The sequence below is a fragment of the Portunus trituberculatus genome, chromosome 42 (genome assembly GCF_017591435.1).
Source record: "Portunus trituberculatus isolate SZX2019 chromosome 42, ASM1759143v1, whole genome shotgun sequence".
In the NCBI taxonomy this organism is placed as follows: Eukaryota; Metazoa; Arthropoda; class Malacostraca; order Decapoda; family Portunidae; genus Portunus; species Portunus trituberculatus.
The window spans coordinates 22,464,302-22,487,919 of record NC_059296.1 but is presented as its reverse complement, the minus strand read 5'-3'; the positions used below and the strand labels follow the sequence as shown (position 1 = coordinate 22,487,919).

The 23,618-nt window shown below is 40.1% G+C and overlaps 1 protein-coding gene across 19 annotated transcripts in view; it reads right to left on the bottom strand.

Moving 5' to 3' along the window:
- The window catches only part of LOC123517573 (calcium-dependent secretion activator-like), a 1,686,808-nt gene that overhangs the window by 329,682 nt on the left and 1,333,508 nt on the right, over positions 1–23,618 (bottom strand). For all 19 annotated transcript variants that reach the window (XM_045277817.1, XM_045277814.1, XM_045277824.1 and 16 more), the window contains one exon: positions 12,098–12,256. In XM_045277817.1, coding sequence (XP_045133752.1) covers positions 12,098–12,256 — 159 coding nt within the window. The remainder of the gene's footprint in view (positions 1–12,097; positions 12,257–23,618) is intronic.

Below are 23,618 nucleotides of genomic sequence, written 5' to 3'. Positions count from 1 at the left end.
CCAGACATACAATGTGGTGAAAAGTCCACTCTATGGAAATGACCTGTGACTCCCAGCTGAGCAAATCTGCCACCATGTTGTGAGACCCACTGATGAACTGAGGCCTGAGAACAATAACTCTGTCCTCTACCCAATGCAATGTCTGCTGCGCCTCATTGTTGAGTGTTGAAGAGTGAGTGCCCCCGTGGTGAGAGAGATAGCCAGAGATGTGATATTGTCTGCAAACACTCCCACCATCTTGCCCTGGAGGACGTGTTGGAGGTGTAGTAGAGCGAGCCGAACTGCTCAGAGTTCCAGAACATTGATGTGAAGAGCTGCTTCGTCTTCAGACCACAGTCCACCCATGGTGTAATGAAGGAGAGTGCAGCCCCAACCATGTGTGGAGGCATCTGTGTACAGCAGAAAATCTGGCATCAGGTCCTGGAGGTCCCTGCCGGCAAGAAGATTGCATTCCATCGTCCAACACTGTAGGTCCACAAGATTGTCGGGAGTCCAGCTGATCCAGATCGAGTTGTCTTGCATTGAGCTAGACCATTGAGAGCGAAGGCAAAACTGTAGGCTCTGCATACGCAACTGAGCCCCTAAATCCAGGCGAATGAGGAAAGCCATGTGACCCAGCAGAGTTAACCACTCTTTGGCGGTCGGGAGTTGTGAATCCATGAAAGCTTGTAGATGAGAGAGAAGATTGTCCACCCCAAGACTCAGTCGGGAAAGCCTTCAAAAGAGGAGTTTGAATGTTGACTCCCAAGTAGACAATCTCCTGAGCTGGCCAAAAGCAAGATTTGTTGCAATTTGATGCAGATCCTGAGGTGGGCACAAAGCTGAAGCAGGTCTTGGGTTGAGTTGAGAGCCTCTTGGTAAGATGACACCAGAAGAAGCCAGTCGTCCAGATACTGTAGGATGCAGATGCCCCGCCTGTGTAACTCTGTGAAAACAGGTGCCATAATCCTGGTGAATACTTGGGGAACCATAGACAGGTCAAACTCAGAACTGGAGTGTATGTCCGCCCCAACCGAAACAAAGGAACTGTCTGCTCTGGGGATGGACAGGAACTTGCAGGTAGGCGTCCTTCAGGTCGACGAACACCATCCAATTGTGTCAGCAGACGGCAGCCAGTACCGTGTGGACGGTTTCCATCTTGAACTTCGTTGTGGTAATGTGTTGATTGAGGAAGGAGAGGTCGATGATCAAATAAAATCCTCCTGTCACCTTGGGAACCACGAACAGCTGACTGTAGAACCCGTGTGTAGGAAGAGCTTCCTCCACTGCGCCCTTGTTGAAGAGAACTGTTACTTCTTCTGTCAGAGCCCTGCCTCACTTGGAATCTGTCGAGTAAGAGCCAGTGCTGAGGCACCCGAGACACCGGAGGAAAGGAGTGGAAAGGTATCTTTTACCCCTCGCGAAGAACCCATAGAACCCACTCTTCCGCCCCTATGTCCTCCCAGGCAGGCAGATGTCAGGCAAGGCAGCCTTCAATTGAAGAAGTTGGAGAAGGAGAGTCATTTCCGAAATGTCCGGATATATGACTGTCTCGAAGAGGGATGTCCAGAATTGTGAGAAGTGCTAGGTTGAAAGTACGGTTTGGAGAACCATTGCTGTGTTGGACCAGGACAAGGGCGAGAATCAGCAGAGGTGGAAGATCGTGGATGTTTCTCTACAAGTGGTGCTCCTGGTCTTGGCTTCGCTTTGATGAGAGCCTTAGCTGCCACCTCAGTGAGCGGAACTGAAGCTGCCTGCCGTGCTTGACCAATGGCCTCCTCCACACTAGCCAAGTCGAACAGCAGATCTGAGTCCACATGTGAACAGCGTAGCTTGGCCTTAAAAGCCAAACTAAACCGGTGGGGAAGATGTGAGAGATAGGAGCCTCCTTGCTGCCCTTGTCGTTGGCCAGAGCAAAGGCCGTGATCCTGGCTTGGTCCACCATAGCATGTTGAATGCTGTGCGTAAGTTGGTGTAGCATGGGCCCATGAACAGAAAGGCCCTCACCTGATGACGTGAGGGAACAGAAGGTACCCATTAACCAAAACAGGAAGTTCTGTGTGTCCTGAGTGGTGAGAAGAGCCTCCTCAAGGTGCATCATCTCCCCTTGAGAAAACGAGACCCATAGATCACCATACACAGTCAGGTGTTCAACCAATTCAGGGTTCACCTTTGCAGGGAGGTTTCTACCTTCATCAATGCTAGTCCTATAACTTCTGTAGTATTGCCTGGCAGGATACTTGGCAAAAGAAAGCCTAGAGGACTCGTTAGCACGTGTCAACGCCTCCGAGGCTTGAGACATCGTGAAATCTTTAGGATGTGCACGCCTTAAACGAACATGCCCGGGAGAAAGGGGTGGAGTTCTGTACCACCAGACTGCTGGCTTCTGGAAACTTCTCACAGATGAAGTCCATCATGGCTGTGAAGGCAGGAGAAGACTCCAGAAGACGGTCTCCTAAACCCAAGGAATCGTCCTCCTTTTCCCTACCAACCAATTCCCAATACCCACCCAGTGACATGGAGGGATGAGAGGTGAAAGGAACATGGAGAAGGGGGGGGGAGAGCCAAGCACTGAACCTGCACAGTGGTGGTGTGAAGGTTACCGTGGAGAAGGTTGTTGTGGAGCCAAACACTGGTGATGATGTGCAGCCGATGGGGCTACCATCTGCTGATACCCCCCTTCGGGTGCCGTGGACAGGGGAGAGGAGTGACTCGGTGCTGTCTCTTGCACCCAACCTCCCATGGACTGAGTAGCTGGATGAGCTTGATGCTACATATCGCCAGAAGCAGTCCAATCCTCACCCAAGAGTATGAGATAGGCTAGCGGGCCAAGAACTTCACTTATATCTACATCTGGGTCCTGAGCCGAAGGAAGCGACAGAAAGGCAGGCCTCACGCTTCCCCCCACCTTGGCCTGGGACAGTTTCGTGAACAACAGGATGTCCACCATCGCAGCACGCTTACCCAAACAAATACTCGATGGCTCATGTCCCAGGCTATCTCCCTGTGCCCCCTTGGCTAGGAGTGTCTCTTGCACTCTGCTAGGCACCGTGGGCTTTGGGGAGGTTGGTCTAGAGCTAGCCAGACACTCTTCCTGAGACAACGAACTTGCTGGAAGCTTAGCAAACTTATTAAGACATAAATTTACCTGAGAAGTAACGATATCAGAAAGCATAGATTGCAGTGGAAAGCCATGGGCAAACATGGCGGCAAGATGACCCTCCAAGGGCAGAACCTGGACTGCCTGGGAGGCCGAATCCTGAGAGGTGACAGAACCCACCAAAGATAGTGAGTCCACCTGTACCATCCCGTGGGGTGTGTCACCAGCCCCAACCCTGCTTCCTGAAGCGCCAACAATACCCTGACACTTAGCAGAGTCATATCTGGTACGGCGCCGCTCCAGATTAGCTTGATAAACCCTGATTGAATCCACCATCATGACATCCCAGCCTGCACATTCCTCACACCTTGAAGAAACAGTAGAGGAACCATGACACATAATACATATGGTATGAGTGTCATGGGAGATGTTAGGAAGAGCCCTGCTGCATTCCTGACATGCACACAACATTTTGGAGGAACAAGGCAGAGTGTGCAGCGGCCAACAGTGGAGTCCCACAGACCGTCTGTTCTAAGGAATATATAAGGAGGAGGTTGTGGTGTGGGTTAAAGTTTGGAGGATAGTGGCAGTGCTGCCATCTGTTGGTACTGAGCACTTTCATAGAAAACGTTTTCAAGAGTAACTTAAGATGTCTCCCATGCTCCTCTCCCCACCACCTATTTTTCCCTGCATTCTCTCGTGGTTATGAACTTATAAGGCATAATATATATATATATATATATATATATATATATATATATATATATATATATATATATATATATATATATATATATATATATATATATGCCTATTTTCTTGCATTCGCCACGCCGCTGTGGTACAGTGGAACCATGCGTGCTTTGGGATACGAGTTGTCTCCAAGCGCATGGGTTCGAATCCTGTCCACGGTCCGAGTGTAGGTTGGGCTTCCTCACTGGGCAACAGTTTCTAGCGGTGGGCTTTGAGATAGGGGTACCCAAAAGTATCCCCTTTAGCCCATAAATTCCCGTGAAAAGCCCACATGATATATAAAAAAAAAAAAAAAAAAAAAAAAAAAAAAGGGCAACAACTGCTGTGGCTTGCTTTGTTGCTGGTGTTAAGGCTGCAAAGATCTATGGATCCTTATGAGCTCTGAGATAGTCCTCTGTGGGTATCACAGGCATGGTAGCTGGCCAGTCTTCCTCAAGAAGGCACAAATAAAGCAAAGGATAGCAGGTTGCCAGGAGGGGTGGATGCCTGAGACCACCAGGAGGGTGGGTAGGTTGAGTGTTGTGATGGCCAGGGCGGGGAGAGCCGGAAGTGTAGGGCAGTATGGTGAGAGAGGAAGCATGGGCACTGAAGCAGGAAATGATTATTGAATATTGAGATTGTGTGTATTTACCTAGTTGTAGTTTTACAGGGCCTGGGCTTTATGATAGTGTAGCCCCATCTCTATATCTACACTTATCCAATTTCTCTTTAAAACTATGCACACTTGTTGCTGACACCACTTCCTCACTGAAACTGTTCCAAGTCTCAACACATCTTTGCAGGAAACTATATTTTTTAACATCTCTGAGACATCTTCCCTTCCTCAGTTTCTTACGATGCAATCTTGTGCTTCTAATGTCATATTCTTCTCTCAGGATTAGTTTCTCATTATCCACTTGATCCATTCTGTTAATAAATCTATAAACTTGTATCAGATCCCCTCTCTCTCTTCTCTGTTCCAGGGTTGGTAGATCCATAGCTTTTAGTCTCTCCTCATATGTCATCCCTTTAAATTCTGGAACCATTCTTGTAGCCATTTTTGTAAAATTCTGGAACTATTCTTGTAGCCATTTTTTGTAATCTCTCTAATTTCCTTATGTGTTTCTTTTTATGGGGTCCACACAACACCTGTATATTCCAATCTAGGTCTTATTTTAGTACTTATCAATTTCTTCATCATTTCTTTGTGTGTGTATTTACCTAATTGTATTTACCTAATTGTAACATACGGGAAAAGAGCTATGTCCGTACTGTCCCATCTCCATATCTACTAATGTCCAGCTTTTTCTTAAAATCATGAATATTCCTTGCGTTGACCACTTCCACGTCTAAACTATTCCATGCTTCCACCCTTCTATGAGGGAAGCTATATTTTTGTGTGTGTGTGTGTATTTACCTAGTTGTAGTTTTAAAGGGCCTGGGCTTTATGCTCGTGTTGCCCCATCTCCATATCTATACTTATCCAATCTTACTTTAAAAGTATGCACACTCGTTGCAGACACTACTTCTTCATTTAAACTGTTCCACGTCTCAATACATCTTTGTGAGAAACTATATTTTTTAACATCTCTCAGACATCTTCCTTTTCTCAGCTTTTTACTATGTGATCTTCTGCTTCGAATGTCATATTCTTCTCTCAGGATCAGTTTTTTCATTATCCACTTGGTCCATTCCGTTGATCAATTTATAAACTTGTATCAGATCTCCTCTCTCCCTTCTTTGTTCCAGGGTTGGTAGATCCATAGCCTTTAGTCTCTCCTCATTTGTCATCCCTTCAAATTTTGGAACCATTCTTGTAGTCTCTCCAACTTTCTTATGTGTTTCTTTTTATGAGGGGTCCACACTACTCCTGCATATTCCAATCTGGGTCTTATTATAGTACTCATCAATTTCTTCATCATTTCTTTGCCCATGTAGTGAAATGCTACTCCAATATTCCTTAGCAAATTATATGTTTCTCTAAAAATTCTATCAATATGGCTTACTGGTTGATTGTTTTCTTCCATCGTCACTCCTAAGTCCTTTTCCTTTTTTATTTTCTCTAGTTCTACTCCATATCCCATCTTTTAGATTCCCGCGGGTCTTCTTTCACTCTTTTCCATTTCAATGACATGGCTTTTGTTCACATTGAATTCCATTCCCACTTTTTACTCCATTCCCAGATCTTATTTAGGTCTTCTTGCAGTATTTCACAATCCTTCTTTTGCTTTATTACTCTGTACAGTTTCGTATCATCTGCAAACAAATTTATATAGCTGTTCACTCCTTCTGGCATGTCGTTAATATAAATGAGGAAAACTATTGGTGCCAATACTGACCCCTGTGGCACTCCACTTTCTACTGCTCTCCACTTGGACTTCATATCTTTAACTATCGTCCTTATTTCTCTCCCCCTCAAATAATTTTCTATCCATCTCAATGTGCTTCCTTTTAAGCCACTTTTCTCCTTTAACTTCCATAGTAATCTTGCATGTGGCACTTTGTCAAACACCTTTTTTAAATCCAAATAAATACAGTCAACCCATCCCTCTCTCTCTTGTACTCTATCAACTATTCTAGAATAGAAACTTAATAAATTAGTTACACACAACCGTCTTTTTCTACAACCAAATTGGCTATTTGATATTAATTTGTTGTCTTCAATGAACTCGATCCATTGTTTCTTTATTATTCTTTCACACATCTTGCATATTACACTAGTTAGTGATTCCGGTCTGTAATTTAAAGGTTCTTCCTTCCTTCCGTTCTTATATATGGGAACCACCTCAGCTCTTTTCCATTCTCTATTGAGCATTTTATGATGTTGTATATAGGACTTGCTAGTTCTTCCCTACATACTTTCAGTATTCTGCCTGAGACTTCATCTGGTCCCATTGCCTTCTCTTCATCCAGTTCTTTCATTAACTCTTTTATTTCAAGCATGGTTACTGTAATCTCTTTCATATAGACTCTCTCTCTCTCTATTACTCTGTGGCCTTTCAAATTTGGATTCCTTAGAAAGACCTCCTGGAATTTATCATTTAATAGTTCTGCCATACTTTTTGGGTCTTCCACTATACCGTTCTCTCCTTTTAACCTTTCTATTGTTTCTTTTTGCCTAATTTTTCCATTTATGAATCTGTAGAACAATATTGGTTGCTCCTTACATTTTTCAACAATGTCCTTTTCAAAGTTCTTTTCCTCTTCCTTCCTCACCTTAACACATTCAATTCTCGCTGCCTTGAAGTTTTCCTTATTTATTGGATTTCTATTTCTCCTCCACCTTTTCCATGCTCCATCTCTTTTCTCCTTTGCCCGAGCACATCTTGCATTAAACCAATCTTTCTTTCCTTCTTCTTTAGGTCTACATTTTGGGACATATTCCCTGACTCCTGTTTTGTATATTTCCAAAAATAAATTATACTTCTCTTGCATCGTCTCTGAGTTTTCCATCTCCTCCCAGTTTACGTTTTTAAAATAGTTCTTGAGATTCTGAATACTATCATCCTTTCTGTAATTTAATCGGTCTCCCTTGTATGAATCATGTCTATCTTCCTTTCCCTCTTCTATATCCATTTTCTAATATTACATGGTCACTCTTTCGTAATGGGCACTTATATCTTACATCATCATTCATTTGTACACCCCTTGTAAAAACTAGGTCCAATCTAGCTGGCTCGTTGTTTCCTCTGAATCTTGTGCATTCCTTTACTCTCTGGTCCATCATATTATCTATCATTAGGTTCAGGAATCTTTCTCCCCAGGCTTCTTCCCCCATACCACTTTCATAATTTTCCCAGTCCACTTCTTTACAGTTGAAATCTCCTACAAATATCACTTTTATCCTTTCTTTAACGATTCTCGTTAGACTCCTTATTGTGTCATCTATCATGTTTTTATATTTTTTATTGGTCCATGAATTTGTTTTTGGTGGCACATATGTTACAATGATTGTTAGCTCTTTTTTTATTAATGTGCATCTTAACATACAGTACTTCTGCTTTTCCTTCCCCACATTCCACTTGGTTTATCATTATCTCCTTCCTTAACATTATTATGACTACTCCTCCTCCTTTACCCCCTCTGTCTCTTCTCCATACATTATACTTATTATCCAAGTTTATTTTGATTGCCTCATTTAGTTTTGTTTCAACCAGGCATACAATATCCGGATTTTCTTTCTTTATGTAATCTCTTAATTCTAACTTACTTGATAAAACCCCATCTATGTTTGTATACATCATTTTTAGTCTCTGGCCTTTATCATTTTTAGTTAAACTTATTCTACTTTTTTCTCTTCCTTCTCGTTTATATACCATTTCCTTATCCTGTCTCCTAGAATTCTACACAAAAAATGCCTTTTTATCCTTTTCTGACCTTTCATTATTTTTTTCCCTTACTGCTGTTGCCACTTTGTTGTATCTCTTCCTTTCTTCCTCATTTCTATTTTTCTGTAAATATATATATATATATATACAGTAAGGTCTCGGTTTACGTCAGAGTTACGTTCCTGAAACATGACGTAAGTCGATTTTGTACGTAACTCGAGTTTCCGTTCATTTCAAAGCATATTATCGAGTTTTCAACCAATCATTGTTTATGGTCATTCAAGTAAGTTAAAGGTTATATTATTATATTATTTACAACTATGTAAGAATATGAAACACAAGCTTGTTTTTGATGTTGATTAGGGCCACGAACGCGAAGGACTGCAGGTTGCCGAGAGGGGTGGACGCCTGAGGCCGCCAGGAGGGTGGGCAGGTCGAATGTTGTGACGCCCACAGGGCGGACAGCTGGGAGCGTAGTGCAGTGCGGTGGGAGTAGAAGCGTGGGCAGTGGGACAGGAAATGCAATAGGAAAGGGCAATAGGGATCAGCAGACAGGCGCACACGGTGCAAGTGAGCTGCGAGTGTTGTGTGGCCCAGGCGAAGGCTCCGGAGTTGTTATTGTTGTGATGGGTGTGCGAGCCCTCAAGGTCATCAACCTCCTCGTTGTCATGGTAACGGGCTTCCCATTTTCTTCTTCCCTCCCTCACACACAGCTGCTGCCTCCCTTCTCATGTCTTTTAATTATGTCCTCTTTTTCTTGTAGCATAATGGTTTTCCTTTTCTTAGCATCACTGCTGTCACTAAGAAGTTTTCTCTTTGGTGCCATTAAGCAAGATACTAAGAACTTGAGTCAGTAAACGCATAAGTAGGGTAACACTCTTGTCAGGGATGATGGTGTGGTGGAACTGAGGCAGGGTGTTATTGTATTCAAGCGTGAGGCGGGCGGTGTGACAGGTAACCACCAACAATAACAATAAATCCCGCACTTTACGATTTATAACTTTTCAATTTTTTTAAATCTTAAATTGCCTTATAGTGGACTGACGTAACTACGAGTTTGACATAACTTGAAACCAACATAAGTTTGACATAATATATATATATATATATATATATATATATATATATATATATATATATATATATATATATATATATATATATATATATATATATATATATATATATATATATATATATATATATAGCAGCCTTCTGTTTCTCTGAGTTTTGTTGCTCTATATAATATTTCTTCTGTTGCTGATTGTGATTTTAGTAGTATTTTAATTGGTCTAATTTTTCCTTCTTGATATCGTCCCATTCTGTTTATTTCTTCTACTTCCTCTTCTAAGTTCTGCCTATCTTCATCATTTAGATTTTTTAGTAGGTCTTTGACTGATTTCATTTCTTCTTTTTCTCTTCTTGGTCTATATTTTACATTTTTTTCTTTTATTCCAAATACGACTACACTCTTCTTTTTTTCTGCAATTTCTCTAACTAGATTTTCTTTTGTCTTGAGGACTCCTATAATTTTGTTTGTCATATTTTCTTCTTTTTCTTTTAATTGTTCTTGAATCACCTCCTGAAAATCAGCCTTATCTTTCTTATCTTGGGCTCTCCATGCTTGTACTTCTTTTTTAATCACGTTCTATATTCTTTCCTCTTCTTTGTTTACTAGATCTTTCAGCTTCTCTTTTTCTTTCTCGGCTTTACCGAGTCCTTCTTCCATCTGCTTCTTGTAGTTAGCTACTTCCTTTTTCAGTTCTTTGTTTTCTGCTCTTAGCCTAACTTCGTTTTCTTCCACTTTTTTTTATCCTTTCTCTCAGTTTAATAAACTCTTTTTCCTGTTCTTCATTCTCTTTCATTTCCATAATCTCCTTTATCAATTTATCTAGTTTACATTCAATATTCAACACTCTCTTAAGTAGTGAAGTATTCGTCGTATCGAAACCTTTGAATGCGCTCTCTCCCTCACCAACATAGTCATCACCAGCTTTCATTCTTTCCCTAGTCTCATATGTGCATTTTGATGGAATCTCTTTTTTACTCATGATTCTTTAACAATTGATTTAATGAAAAATGAGTCCACACTACTTGTCCAGGCCACTGTAAATACTGTACAACAGGTACGTAGTGAAGATCAGCTGATTGTCAGAATGGCGCCAGTGCGTCCTTCCTCGACTGCATCCCATGTGTGTGTGTGTGTGTGCTCACCATCAACACTACTACCCCACACTCCCATGCTACCACTATCACTGATTGAACATTCCACCTCATTTACTGATCTTTATGATTCAAATACCTCATATTACTACCATTCTATATCCATCTGGTTGCAATGTAAGTGATATTGGAGATTTTTCTCTTGAAGGGATTAATTAATTTACCATAGATTTCAATGTGACAGATATTAAGCTTGCACACATATCATATTGTGCCCAGGGTCATGGAACAGATTAAGGACACAGCATGGGATAGCCCTGTATATGATTACCTCTGATTAACCACAAGAGGACAACATAACAGATGTAGGACAACTAGGAAAAGATTTTTACCACACTGGGACACAACATTAACTGATGCTTTACATTACACCTCACTGGGACACATTAGACAGGACACAAGACACCACTGGTGGACCTACTCCCCCAACCGGGCACTGGACACAGCCATCACCAGACTCAGAATCGGCCACACCCGCCTCAATGCCCACCTACACAGGCTGGGCATGACTGACTCTCCCCACTGCCCCTGGTGCCATACCCAGCCTGACACCCCAGAACACCTGCCGCTGCACTGCCCTCGGCACCACTCACACCGTGTGGCCCTCCTCCACTCACTGTCTGCCATTCACCCACACAGGCCAACACTGACTGACCTCCTGGGTGGCTGCACAAATACCTATCAGGCTTTCAAGACACTCAACCTCACCAGGACCTTCCTACACAAAACAAATCAACTTCACCGCATATAGCCTGACTACATCCCCTTCGCATCCCGGACCTTTGGGGCACTAGAGGCTGTGACACACAGCCTGCACGGCCCCAACAAACCCCCAAGAAGAAGAAGAAGATTTTTGCCAAATGAAGCAATATCTCTTCATTGTGGTTGTTTACATCTGAAATTCTCAATTTATCCAATGCTGGTGATAATAAGGTTTGCAGGTCTTGAAAGCAACTAAGATAAATACAGTATTTAAATCTTAATTCCTAGTCAATATACTACATTTAGTTATGGAAAAATTCAAGTTCTTTCACATGTTATTATGAAGTGTAACTTCAATAAAGTTATTGCTGATAATCTTTTCTTTCAGTTAAACAATATAAAACTGTCTACATCAAAAAATTTATAAGATCTGTACCATTTTTGATAGGGGAAGCAAACTCCTTCCCTCTACCACAATTAATTGCTCACTGTCTCCAAAAAGTTGCAATATAATGAAATGCTATGGTATGCAAGCAGGTGTATTTTCACGGTATCCTTTATCCAGTGGTTCCCAAACTGGGGAAAATTTTCTCTGGGGAGAAATTTGAAGCTACCAGGGGGGAAATAATTACACTACCTACTAACTAAAAAAAATCCTTGTATTTGTTACTAACCACTCTCTATGGCTATGTTTAGTTGTTACTAACTACTCTCTATCCACTTTACTCTGTAACTATAAGTTTATCAGTATATTTGTATATTTGAAAAATAAATTAGTAAATAGTCTCAGAGTGTTTTAACTGCTCTTTCTCTCATACACATGAAGGGGGAAATCTGGTTGGTTGAACTGGGTGCAGGGGGAAATGACAGCAAAAAGTTTGGGAACCACTGCTTATACACTTGAATCCAAACAAGGATGAAATATTCTTTATTGAGTCATTCTTTGGAATATGATATACATATTCTAGTTTCCTGTAAAACAACATAATTACACAGCTTTGTCATACCCATCACAAGTATCATATACACCTACCGTAAAAGACAGTATTGACCCAATGAAGCTGCCTTCATCGTACCTGCCCAGTTTGGATATAACTGAATCAAGTACTGAAAGCAGCTTGTCTGCCATTCCCTGAGTCATGGATGTGCTGGTTCTTTCAATGAGGTCGTCAATTTTGGTGTGATACTGATGCTAGAAAAGAGAAAAGTGCAATTATAATTGAGGCCCATGACAGGCTGAAAATAATAAATAAATAAATAAATAATTAAATAAATAATATATATATATATATATATATATATATATATATATATATATATATATATATATATATATATATATATATACATATATACACACACACACACACACGGGACATCGCCGATGGCGGAGGTGGTCGCTGAGCTCCAGAGCAATCATCTATAATTCTACAGTTACCTAAGAGTAACCAAGGTGGGAAAGGAGCTGGTAATGTTTGTCCCGTCTCCATATAGTCATGTTAACTGTTGATTAGCAAAATAATGTCCAGTGAAGGTAAATATAAACTGTAGCCTGCGTTTGAGCCATCAGCTGGTTTGTTTACGTCTGCGCAACATGGCGGCCGTGAACTCGAAAGAGGAATCAGACTTCACAGGGTTTCAAGGAATAATGGAGAAGAGCGCTTATGTGAAGAAAATTCTGGAGTTAGAAGGTAAAATTGAAAACTGTTTGAAAAGTATGAGGGCCTGGAAACGAGTTATGACAATGTAAAGAGAGACTGTGCCGATATGAAGAAGGAAAATGCAGCACTGAAAGAGGAAGTTAAGCTAATTAAAGTGAATTGCGAAAAATGTGGAGAATCTCTAGGAAAAGTGATGGAGAAGCAGGCTGAATGGAAAAAAGTCAGGAAGTGGAAAGAAAGGAGGTAAATTACAAAGTTGCAAGTCTGGAAAAGGAAATCAAAGAGTCAGGGGAGAAAACTTTGGGCCTTGCTGAAATTATAGATCAACAGATCATAGAAGAGAAGATAGCTGAGAAAGTGGTGAAGGTTATTAAGTCAAATGAGACATTGGTGAGGGAAACTGTAGACAAAAAGAGATGTGTGGTGATATTTGGTGTGGAGGAGGATAAGACACCGAGTAAAATGGAGAGAGAGAAAACATAAAAAGGTGATAAATAATATCATTAATGTGGTGCAAGAGGAGGAAAAGACCTAGTACAAGAAATAGAGGACTTCCATAGAATTGGAAAGTTCACAAGAGAAGGTATGAGGCCAATAAGAATCAAACTTAAGTCACAAAAGGATGTAGATGAATTGGTGGAGAAGTCATGGAGGCTAGCCCAGCAGGAAACAACAAGGAAGATTTGGTTGAGAAGAGATCTCGGTGAAAAGGAAAGAGAAATGTTAAATGAGTTGAGAAAGGAGGCTTTGAAAAAATGAAGAGAGGACAGAAGAGAGAAGAAAGAGTTTTTCTGGAGAATCTTGGATATGAGACTGAGGAAGTGGTTCATAACCCAGAAAAGTACAGCAAGAAAGGACTAAAGAAACTTACATATGAGCGAAATGTAATGTATTCCAACATAAATGGAGTGATATCGGGATTTTAGAACTCAACGATTACTTGAGGGACAAGAACCCAGATATTGTGGGTCTTACTGAAACAAAACTGAGAGAGGAGAAGACCTGATGAAGGTTGGAGAAGGAAATATAACGTTTGGAAAAGAAATAGAGTAGGTAAGATGGGAGGAGGAGTGATGTTGCTGGTTAAAAAGATATAAAGGTGGATCAAGTGAAAAAGGTATGGGAAAGGCAGAAGTGCTAAAGATCAGAGCAGAAACTAATGAAGGAAAAAGAGGCACTACATAGTGGTGTACGTACCACCTAAGACAAATGCATGGTCAGTACAGGAATATGAAGAAATGATAAGTGATACAGGAACATGTCTGGAAGAAATGTTGGGTGGCTGTGAACGAACTATAATGATGGGAGATTTTAATTGTAAAGAGGTGTGTTGGGAGGACTGGTCAATGGAAGGATCAGAGACAACATGGGGAAATACACTATTGACACTGGCAATGGAAAATGTGTTAACTCAGTGGGTCAAAGAAGATACTAGGTTTGGAGGAGAGGGAGCATCGTCAAGACTGGACTTGGTCTTTAGTACAGAGCCAATGGTCATTGAGGAGATGAGGGTGGAGTGCCCTTTAGCAAAGAGTGATCATGCAGTTTTGGAGTTCAAGGTGATAGACGAAGAGAAATCTAGAAGAAATGAAGAATATAAAGTGGGAAGATGGAATTATGCCAAGACAGATTTTGGAAACCTAAAGAAATTCTTTCAAGAGACAAATTGGATGAAATTCAAGAGTGCTAAGGAGCAAATGAAAAGTGGAAGGAATTTATAAAAATATACAAAGAAGGTGAGAAAAATTTGTACCAATAAGACAACATAGAGAAGTTGGAAAGCAGGACTGGTTTAACGATAGATGTGAAAAGGCTAGAACAAGAAAAGAGGATGCATGGAAGAGGTGGAGAAGGAAAAGACGGATTAAGCAGTGGGAAAGTTACAAAAGAGCAAGAAATGAATATGTGTTGATTAGAAGAGAAGAAAGAAAGAAACAAGAAAAGGATATAATTGATAAATGTAAAGACCAACCAAGGCTTTTTACAGACATGTGAACAACAACATCAAAAATAGAGAAAGTATTGAAAGTTTAGAAGTAAATGGAGTATACAGTGAAGATCCCAGGAAATGGCAGAGGCTATGAATGGATGCTTTCGGAAGGTATTCACAAAGGAGACTGCTTTTGACAAACCACTGGTAATGGAACAGAAAGGGATTATGAAGGAGTTTCAAGTAACGGTGGAGGAGATCAAGAACATGATGGGGAGTTTAGAAGTGAGAAAAGCTGTGGGACCTGATGGGGTATCAGGATGGATTTTAAGAGAATGCAGGAGCAATTGGCAGAAAAAGTTTGTGAAGTAATTGATGCCTCATTAAGGGAAGGTGTAGTGCCCCAAGACTGGAAAAGAGCTAACATTGTCCCAATCTATAAATCAGGTAACAAGAGAGACCCATTGAACTATAGACCAGTGTCACTTACAAGTGTGGTAGCTAAGATGTGTGAGAGGGTGGTGAAGACTAGATGGACAGACTTCTTGGAGAAAATGACATACTTTGTGAGTGTCAATTTGGTTTTAGGAAAGGGCGTTCATGCACGACAAACCTGATATGTTACTATTCGAGGGTGATAGATGTAATACAGGAAAGAGATGGTTGGGCTGATGGAATATATCTGGATTTAAAAAAGGCCTTTGATAAGGTACCACACCAGAGACTGATCTGGAAACTTGAAATGGTAGGAGGAGTGCATGGCAGTTTACTAAAATGGATGGAAGACTTTTGGTAGGAAGAGAAATGAGAACAATAATTAAGGACAGACCATCAGAATGGGGATTGGTGGAGAGTGGAGTTCCACAGGGATCAGTGTTGGCACCAGTAATGTTCGCAGTCTACATAAATGACATGGTGGATGGGGTGTCCAGTTATGTGAGCCTATTTGCAGACGATGCAAAATTGTTAAGAAAAGTGAGATGTGACAAAGATTGCGAACTACTCCAGGAAGACTTGGACAGAATATGGAAATGGAGCTGTACATGGCAAATGGAGTTCAACACGACAAAATGCAAGAAAATAGAGTTTGGCAAGAGTGAAAGAAGAATCAGGAGTATGTACAAGATAGGAAATGAAGACATAAAACCAGTCATGAAGAAAAAGACCTTGGGGTGACAATTACCAATGACCTATCGCCAGAGAGACATATAAACAAAATAATTGGAGAAGTATTGAACTTATTGAGGAACATAAGAGTGGCGTTCGTATATCTAGATGAAGAAATGATGAAGAAAATAATTACTGCAATGATAAGACCGAGGCTTGAATATGCAACAATACAGTGGGCTCCGAACTTAAAGAAACACATAAGGAAACTAGAGAAAGTACAGAGGGCTGCAACGAAAATGGTGCCTGACTTAAGAGATTTGACTTATGAAGACAGACTGAAAAGAATGCAACTTCCAACCCTGGAAAACAGAAGAGAAAGGGGAGACCTGATAGCAATATACAGAGTGATGATTGGCATGGAAAAATGGATAGGGAAGATCTGTGTATGTGGAATGGAAGAATGTCGAGAGGGCATGGGAAAAACTAAAATGGCCACTTATAGGAGAGATGTGAAAAATATAGCTTCCTCATAGAAGGGTGGAAGCATGGAATAGTTTAGACGTGGAAGTGGTCAACGCAAGGAATATTCATGATTTTAAGAAAAAGCTGGACATTAATAGATATGGAGACGGGACAACACGAGCATAGCTCTTTTCCGTATGTTACAATTAGGTAAATACAATTAGGTAAACACACACACACACACACACACACACAACAGAAGAAATATTATATAGAACAACAAAACTTAGAGAAACAGAAGGCTGCAAGGATATCTATATAAAGAAAAATAGAAATGAGGAAGAAAAGAAGAGATACAATGAACTGGCAGCAGCAGTAAGGGAAAAGAATAATGAAAGGTCAGAAGAGGAGAAGAAGGCATTTTTTTGGAGAATTCTAGGAGACAGGATAAGGAAATGGTATATAAACGAGAAGGAAGAGAAAAAGTGGAACAAGTTTAACTAAAATGATAAAGGCAAAACACTAAAAATGATGTATACGAACATAGACGGGTTTTATCAAGTAAATTAGAATTAAGAGATTACATAAGGAAAGAAAATCCAGATATTGTATGCCTGGCTGAAACAAAACTAAATGAGGAAATCAAAATAGTCTTGGATAATAGGTATAATGTATGGAGAAGAGACAGAGTGGGTAAAGGAGGAGGAGGAGTCATGATAATGTTAAGGAAGGAGATAGTGATCAATCAAGTGGAATGTGGGGAAGGAAAAGCAGAAGTATTGTATATTAAGATGCATATTAATAAAAAAGAGATAACAATCATTGTAACATATGTGCCACCAAAACAAATTCATGGACCAATCAAGAATATAAAGACATGATAGATGACACAATAAAGAGTCTAATGAGAATCGTTAAAGAAAGGAGAAAAGTTATATTAGTAGGAGATTTCAACTGTAAAGAAGTGGACTGGGAAAATTATGAAAGTGGTATGGGGAAAGAAGCCTGGGGAGAAAGATTCTTAAACCTAATGATAGACAATATGATGGACCAGAGAGTAAAGGAATGCACAAGATTCAGGGGAAACGACGAGCCGGCGAGATTGGACCTAGTTTTTACAAATGAATGACGATATAAGATATAAGTGCCCATTGGGAAAGAGTGACCATGTAATATTAGAAATGGATATAGAAGAGGGAAAGGAAGATAGAGACGATTCATACAAAGGAGACCGATTACATTACAGAAAGGCTGATATTGAGAATCTCAAGAACTATTTTAAAAACGTAGACTGGGAGGAGATGGAAAACTCAGAGACAATGCAAGACAAATATAACTTATTTTTGGAAATATTCAAAACAGGAGTCAGGGAATATGTCCCAAAATATAGACCAAAAGAAGAAGGAAAGAAAGATTGGTTTAATGCAAGGTGTGCTAGGGCAAAGGAGAAAAGAGATGGAGCATGGAAAAGGTGGAGGAGAAATAGAATCCAACAAACAAGGAAAACTTCAAGGCAGCGAGAAATGAATATGTTAAGGTGAGGAAGGAAGAGGAAAAGAACTTCGGAAAAAATATTGTCGAAAAATGTAATGAGCAACCAAAATTGTTCCATAGATTCATAAATGGAAAAATTAGGCAAAAAGAAACAATAGAAAGGTTAAAAGGAGAGAACGGGATGGTGGAAGACCCAAAAGTATGGCAGAACTATTAAATAAAAATTCCAGGAGGTCTTTACTAAAGAATCCAAATTTGAGAGGCCACAGGGTAATGGAGAGACAATCTATATGAAAGAGATTAAAGTAACCAAGCTTGAAATAAAAGAGATAATGAAGGAACTGGATGAAGAGAAGGCAATGGGACCGGATGAAGTCTCAGGCAGAATACTGAAAGAATGTAGGGAAGAACTAGCAAGTCCTATATACAACATCATAAAATGCTCAATAGAAAATGGAACAGTGCCAGTAGAATGGAAAAAGAGCTGAGGTGGTTCCCATATAAAAGAGTGGAAGGAAAGAAGAACCTTTAAATTACAGACCAGTATCACTAACTAGTGTAATATGCAAGATGTGTGAAAGAATAATAAAGAAACAATGGATCGAGTTCCTTGAAGACAACAAATTAATATCAAATAGCCAATTTGGTTTTAGAAAAGGACAGTCTTGTGTAACTAATTTATTGAGTTTCTATTCTAGAAGAGTTGATAGAGTACAAGAGAGAAAGGGATGGGTTGACTGCATCTATTTTGATTTAAAAAGGCATTTGACAAAGTGCCACATGCAAGATTACTGTGGAAGTTAGAGGAGAAGGGTGGCTTAAAAGGAAGCGCATTGAGATGGATAGAAAATTATTTGACGGGGAGAGAAATAAGGACGGTAGTTAAAGATATGAAGTCCAAGTGGAGAGCAGTAGAAAGCGGAGTGCCACAGGGGTCAGTATTGGCACCAATACTTTTCCTCATTTATATTAACGACATGCCGGAAGGAGTGAACAGCTACATAAATTTGTTTGCGGATGATACGAAACTGTGCAGAGTTATAAAGCAAAAGGAGGATTGTGAAATAAGATCTGGGAATGGAGTAAGAAGTAGGAAATGGATTTCAATGTGAACAAAAGCCATGTCATGGAAATGGGAAAGAGTGAAAGACGACCTATGGGAATCTATAAGATGGGAGATGGTGTAGAACTGGAGAAAGTCAAAAAGGAAAAGGACTTAGGAGTGACGATGGAAGAAAACAATCAACCAGTAAGCCATATTGATAGAATTTTTAGAGAAAATATAATTTGCTGAGGAATATTGGAGTAGCATTTCACTACATGGACAAAGAAATGATGAAGAAATTGATAAATACTGTAATAAGACCTAGATTGGAATATGCAGGAGTAGTGTGGACCCCTCATAAAAAGAAACACATAAGAAAATTGAAGAGGCTACAAAAAATGGCTACAAGAATGGTCCCAGAACTTGAAGGGATGACATATGAGGAGAGACTAAAGGCTATGGATCTACCAACCTTGGAACAAAGAAGGAGAGAGGAGACCTGATACAAGTCTATAAATTGATCAACGGAATGGACCAAGTGGATAATGAGAAACTGATCTTGAGAGAAGAATATGACATCCAAGCACAAGATCGCATAGTAAAAAGCTGAGAAAGGAAGATGTCTGAGAGATATTAAAAAATATAGTTTTCCGCAGAGATGTATTGAGACGTGGAACAGTTTAGATGAAGAAGTAGTGTCTGCAACGAGTGTGCACACTTTTAAAGTAAGATTGGATAAGTGTAGATATGGAGACGGGGCCACACGAGCATAAAGCCCAGACCCTGTAAAACTACAACTAGGTAAATACAACTAGGTAAATACACATACACACAAATACAAAAACAACAAATTTTCTAATCTCTCTCTCTCTCTCTCTCTCTCTCTCTCTCTCTCTCCTTCATTTCTCTTTTTACTTCCTCTGAAAGATAAGCTATATGGTCCTGCTTGTGTCTAAAATATAAGCAAATGTCACACTCTCTCTCTCTTTTTTTCCGAAGAGAAAAGCGTCCACTTTCCTCTTCAAGGCGATATAGTAACTAAAAATAGCAGCATAATACACATAGAGACAAGTATGACAAGCTTGAGAGTTTGGAAGGAGGGACTAAAGATATCATACAGGCGGGCTTTTTTAACATCCAGCGTGAAGGGGTTAAAGCTAAGTGGAGTGAGTATCTAGAAAGTGAAAACATTCTGAGTGAAAGGCAGTTTGGTTTCAGAAAAAGAAGATCGTGCATATCCAATTTATTATGTTTTAATTCAAGAGTGACTGATATACTACAACATAGAGAGGGATGGGTGGATGCTATCTACCTGGACTTGAGAAAGGCCTTTGATAAAGTACCACACAATAGACTCATGTGGAAACTAAAGATAATTGGAGGAGTAAATGATAAACTAGCAAAATGGATGGAAAATTACTTAATGGGAAGAGAAATGAGAACAGTGGTGAGAGGAAGGAAGTCCAAGTGGAAGAAGGTAACCAGTGGAGTTCCACAAGGGTCAGTGCTGGGTCCCATCATGTTTTTGATTTATGTTAATCATATGCCAGTAGGAATTGACAGTTACATGAACATGTTTGCGGACGATACTAAAATTATGAGGAGAGTAAAGAATGTGGAAGATTGTAACAAGTTACAGGAAGATCTTGATAAAATATATGAGTGGAGTAAAGAGTGGCAGATGGAATTTAATATAGACAAGACCCATGTTATGAAAATGGGAAGAAGTAAATACAGACCAAACTGAGATTACAGGCTGGGTGATGAGAAAATTAAAGAGACCAATGAGGAGGAAGACTTAGGAGTAACTGTGCAAAACACCTTGTCACCGGAGAAACACATTAACAAGATTTTTTTGAAAACATACAACATGCTTCAAAATATTGGCCTTGCATCCCACTACCTAGATGAAGGAATGATGAAGAAGATATTATGTACCTAAATAAGACCCTAGTTAGAATATGCAGCATGTGTCTGGTCACCACATACGAAGAAAAATGTGAAGAAGGTGGAAAGGGTACAGAGGCTGGCAACAAGGATGGTACCAGGACTCAGGGAGTAAGACTATGAGGAAAGACTGAGGAAGCTGGGGCTGACCACATTAGAAGAGAGAAGAACAAGAGGAGACATGATAACTATGTATAAATTGGTGAACAAGATTGACATACTGGACAGAGAGTTGATAAAGGTGACCACAAGTAATCATCTCCGAGGACATGGACAAAATCTAATAAAGGACATCTGTCTAAGTGACGTGAGAAAATACAGTTTCCCGCATCATAGCATTGATAAGTGGAATAAACTGAGCAGTGATGTTGTTGATGCGGTGTGTGTCAATCAGATGAAAGAGAGATATGACAGGAATGGAAAAGGAGACAGGTCACAGAGAGCTTAGCTCGGGCCCTGTAATACACAAATAGGTAAATACAAATAGGTAAATACACACAGCTTAACCAAACATACCCAATACGTACAAAACATCCGTACTGAGGATTCGTGACACACACACACACACACACACACACGTGGTCAATGCAAGGAATATTCATGATTTTAAGAAAAAGCTGGACATTAATAGATATGGAGACGGGACAACACGAGCATAGCTCTTTTCCCGTATGTTACAATTAGGTAAATACAATTAGGTAAATACACACACACACACGGCCCGGTAGCTCAGTGGTTAGAGCGCTGGCTTCACAAGCCAGAGGATGTTGATGGCCGGGTGGAGATATTTGGGTGTGTCTCCTTTCATGTAGTGTTCACCTAGCAGTGAGTAGGTACGGGATGTAAATCGAGGAGTTGTGACCTTGTTGTCCCGGTGTGTGGTGTGTGCCTGGTCTCAGGCCTATCCGAAGATCGGAAATAATGAGCTCTGAGCTCGTTCCGTAGGGTAACGTCTGGCTGTCTCGTCAGAGACTGCAGCAGATCAAACAGTGAATTACACACACAGCTCAATCAAACAACCCAATACATATAAAACATCCATACTGAAGAGAGGGATGGGTGGATGCTATCTACCTGGACTTGAGAAAGGCCTTTGATAAAGTACACACAATAGACTGATGTGGAAACTAAAGATGACTGGAGGAGTAAATGATAAACTAGCAAAATGGATGGAAAATTACTTAATGGGAAGAGAAATGAGAACAGTGGTGAGAGGAAAGAAGTCCGAGTGGAAGAAGGTAACAAGAGAGAGAGGGATGGGTTGACTGTATTTATTTAGATCTAAAAAAGGCTTTTGATAAAGTGCCACATGAAAGATTACTATGGAAGTTAGAGGAGAAGGGTGGCTTAAAAGGAAGCACATTGAGATGGATGAAGAATTACTTAAGGGGGAGAGAAATAAGGACGATAGTTAAAGATATGAAGTCATAGTGGAGAAGAGTAGACAGCGGAGTGCCACAGGGTCAGTATTGGCACCAATACTTTTCTCGTATATATAAATGACATGCCAGAGGAATGAACAGCTACATAAATCTGTTTATGGACGATACGAAACTGTGCAGAGTCATTAAACAAAAAGAGGATTGTGAAATACTACAGGAAGACTTAAACAAGATCTGGAAATGGAGCAAAAAATGGGAGCTGGAATTCAATGTGGACAAAAGCCATGTCATGGAAATGGAAAAAAGTGAAAAACGACCAGTGGGAATCTATAAGATGGGAGATGGAGTAGAACTAGAAAAAGTAAAAAAGGAAAAGGACTTGGGAGTGACAATGGAAGAAAATAATCAACCGGTAAGCCATAATGATAGAATTTTCAGAGACGTATAATTTGCTAAGGAATATTGGAGTAGCATTTCACTATTTGGACAAGGAAATGATGAAGAAATTAATAAGTACTAAAATAAGACCTAGATTGGAATATGCAGGAGTTGTGTGGACTATAAAAAGAAACACATAAGAAAATTAGAGAGACTACAAAAAATGGCTACAAGAATGGTTCCAGAATTTAAAGGGATGGCATATGAGGAGAGACTAAAGGCAATGGATCTACCAACCTTGGAGAGAGAAGAGAGAGGGATCTGATACAAGTTTATAAATTGATTAATGGAATGGATGAAGTGGATAATGAGAAACTGATCCTGAAAGAAGAATATGAATTTAGAAGCACAAGATCGCATAGTAAGAAACTAAGGAAGGACGATGTCTGAGAGATGTTAAAAATTTAGTTTCCGCAAAGATGTGTTGAGACTTGGAACAGTTTGAGTGAGGAAGTGGTGTCAGCAAAGAGTGTGCATAGTTTTAAAGAAAAATTGGATAAGTGTAGATATGGAGACGGGACCACACGAGCATAAAGCCCAGGCCCTGTAAAACTTCAACTAGGTAAATACAACTAGGTAAATACACACACACACACACACACATACAAAGCTCAATCAAATATACCCATTACGTACAAAACATCTGTACAGAAGACTCGTATCATGTAGGACATGCAGAAACATGCACACACACACTAGTACAGAGCCAATGGTCATTGAGGAGATGAGGGTGAAGTGCCCTTTAGCAAAGAGTGATCATGCAGTTTTGGAGTTCAAGGTGATAGATGAAGAGAAATCTAGAAGAAATGAAGAATATAAAGTGGGAAGATGGAATTATGCCAAGACAGATTTTGGAAACCTAAAGAAATTCTTTCAAGAGACAAATTGGATGAAATTTAAGAGCGCTAAGGGAGCAAATGAAAAGTGGAAGGAATTTATAAAAATATACAAAGAAGGTGAGATAAAATTGGTACCAATAAGACAACATAGAGAAGTTGGAAAGCAGGACTGGTTTAACGATAGATGTGAAAAGGCTAGAACAAGAAAAGAGGATGCATGGAAGAGGTGGAGAAGGAAAAGATGGA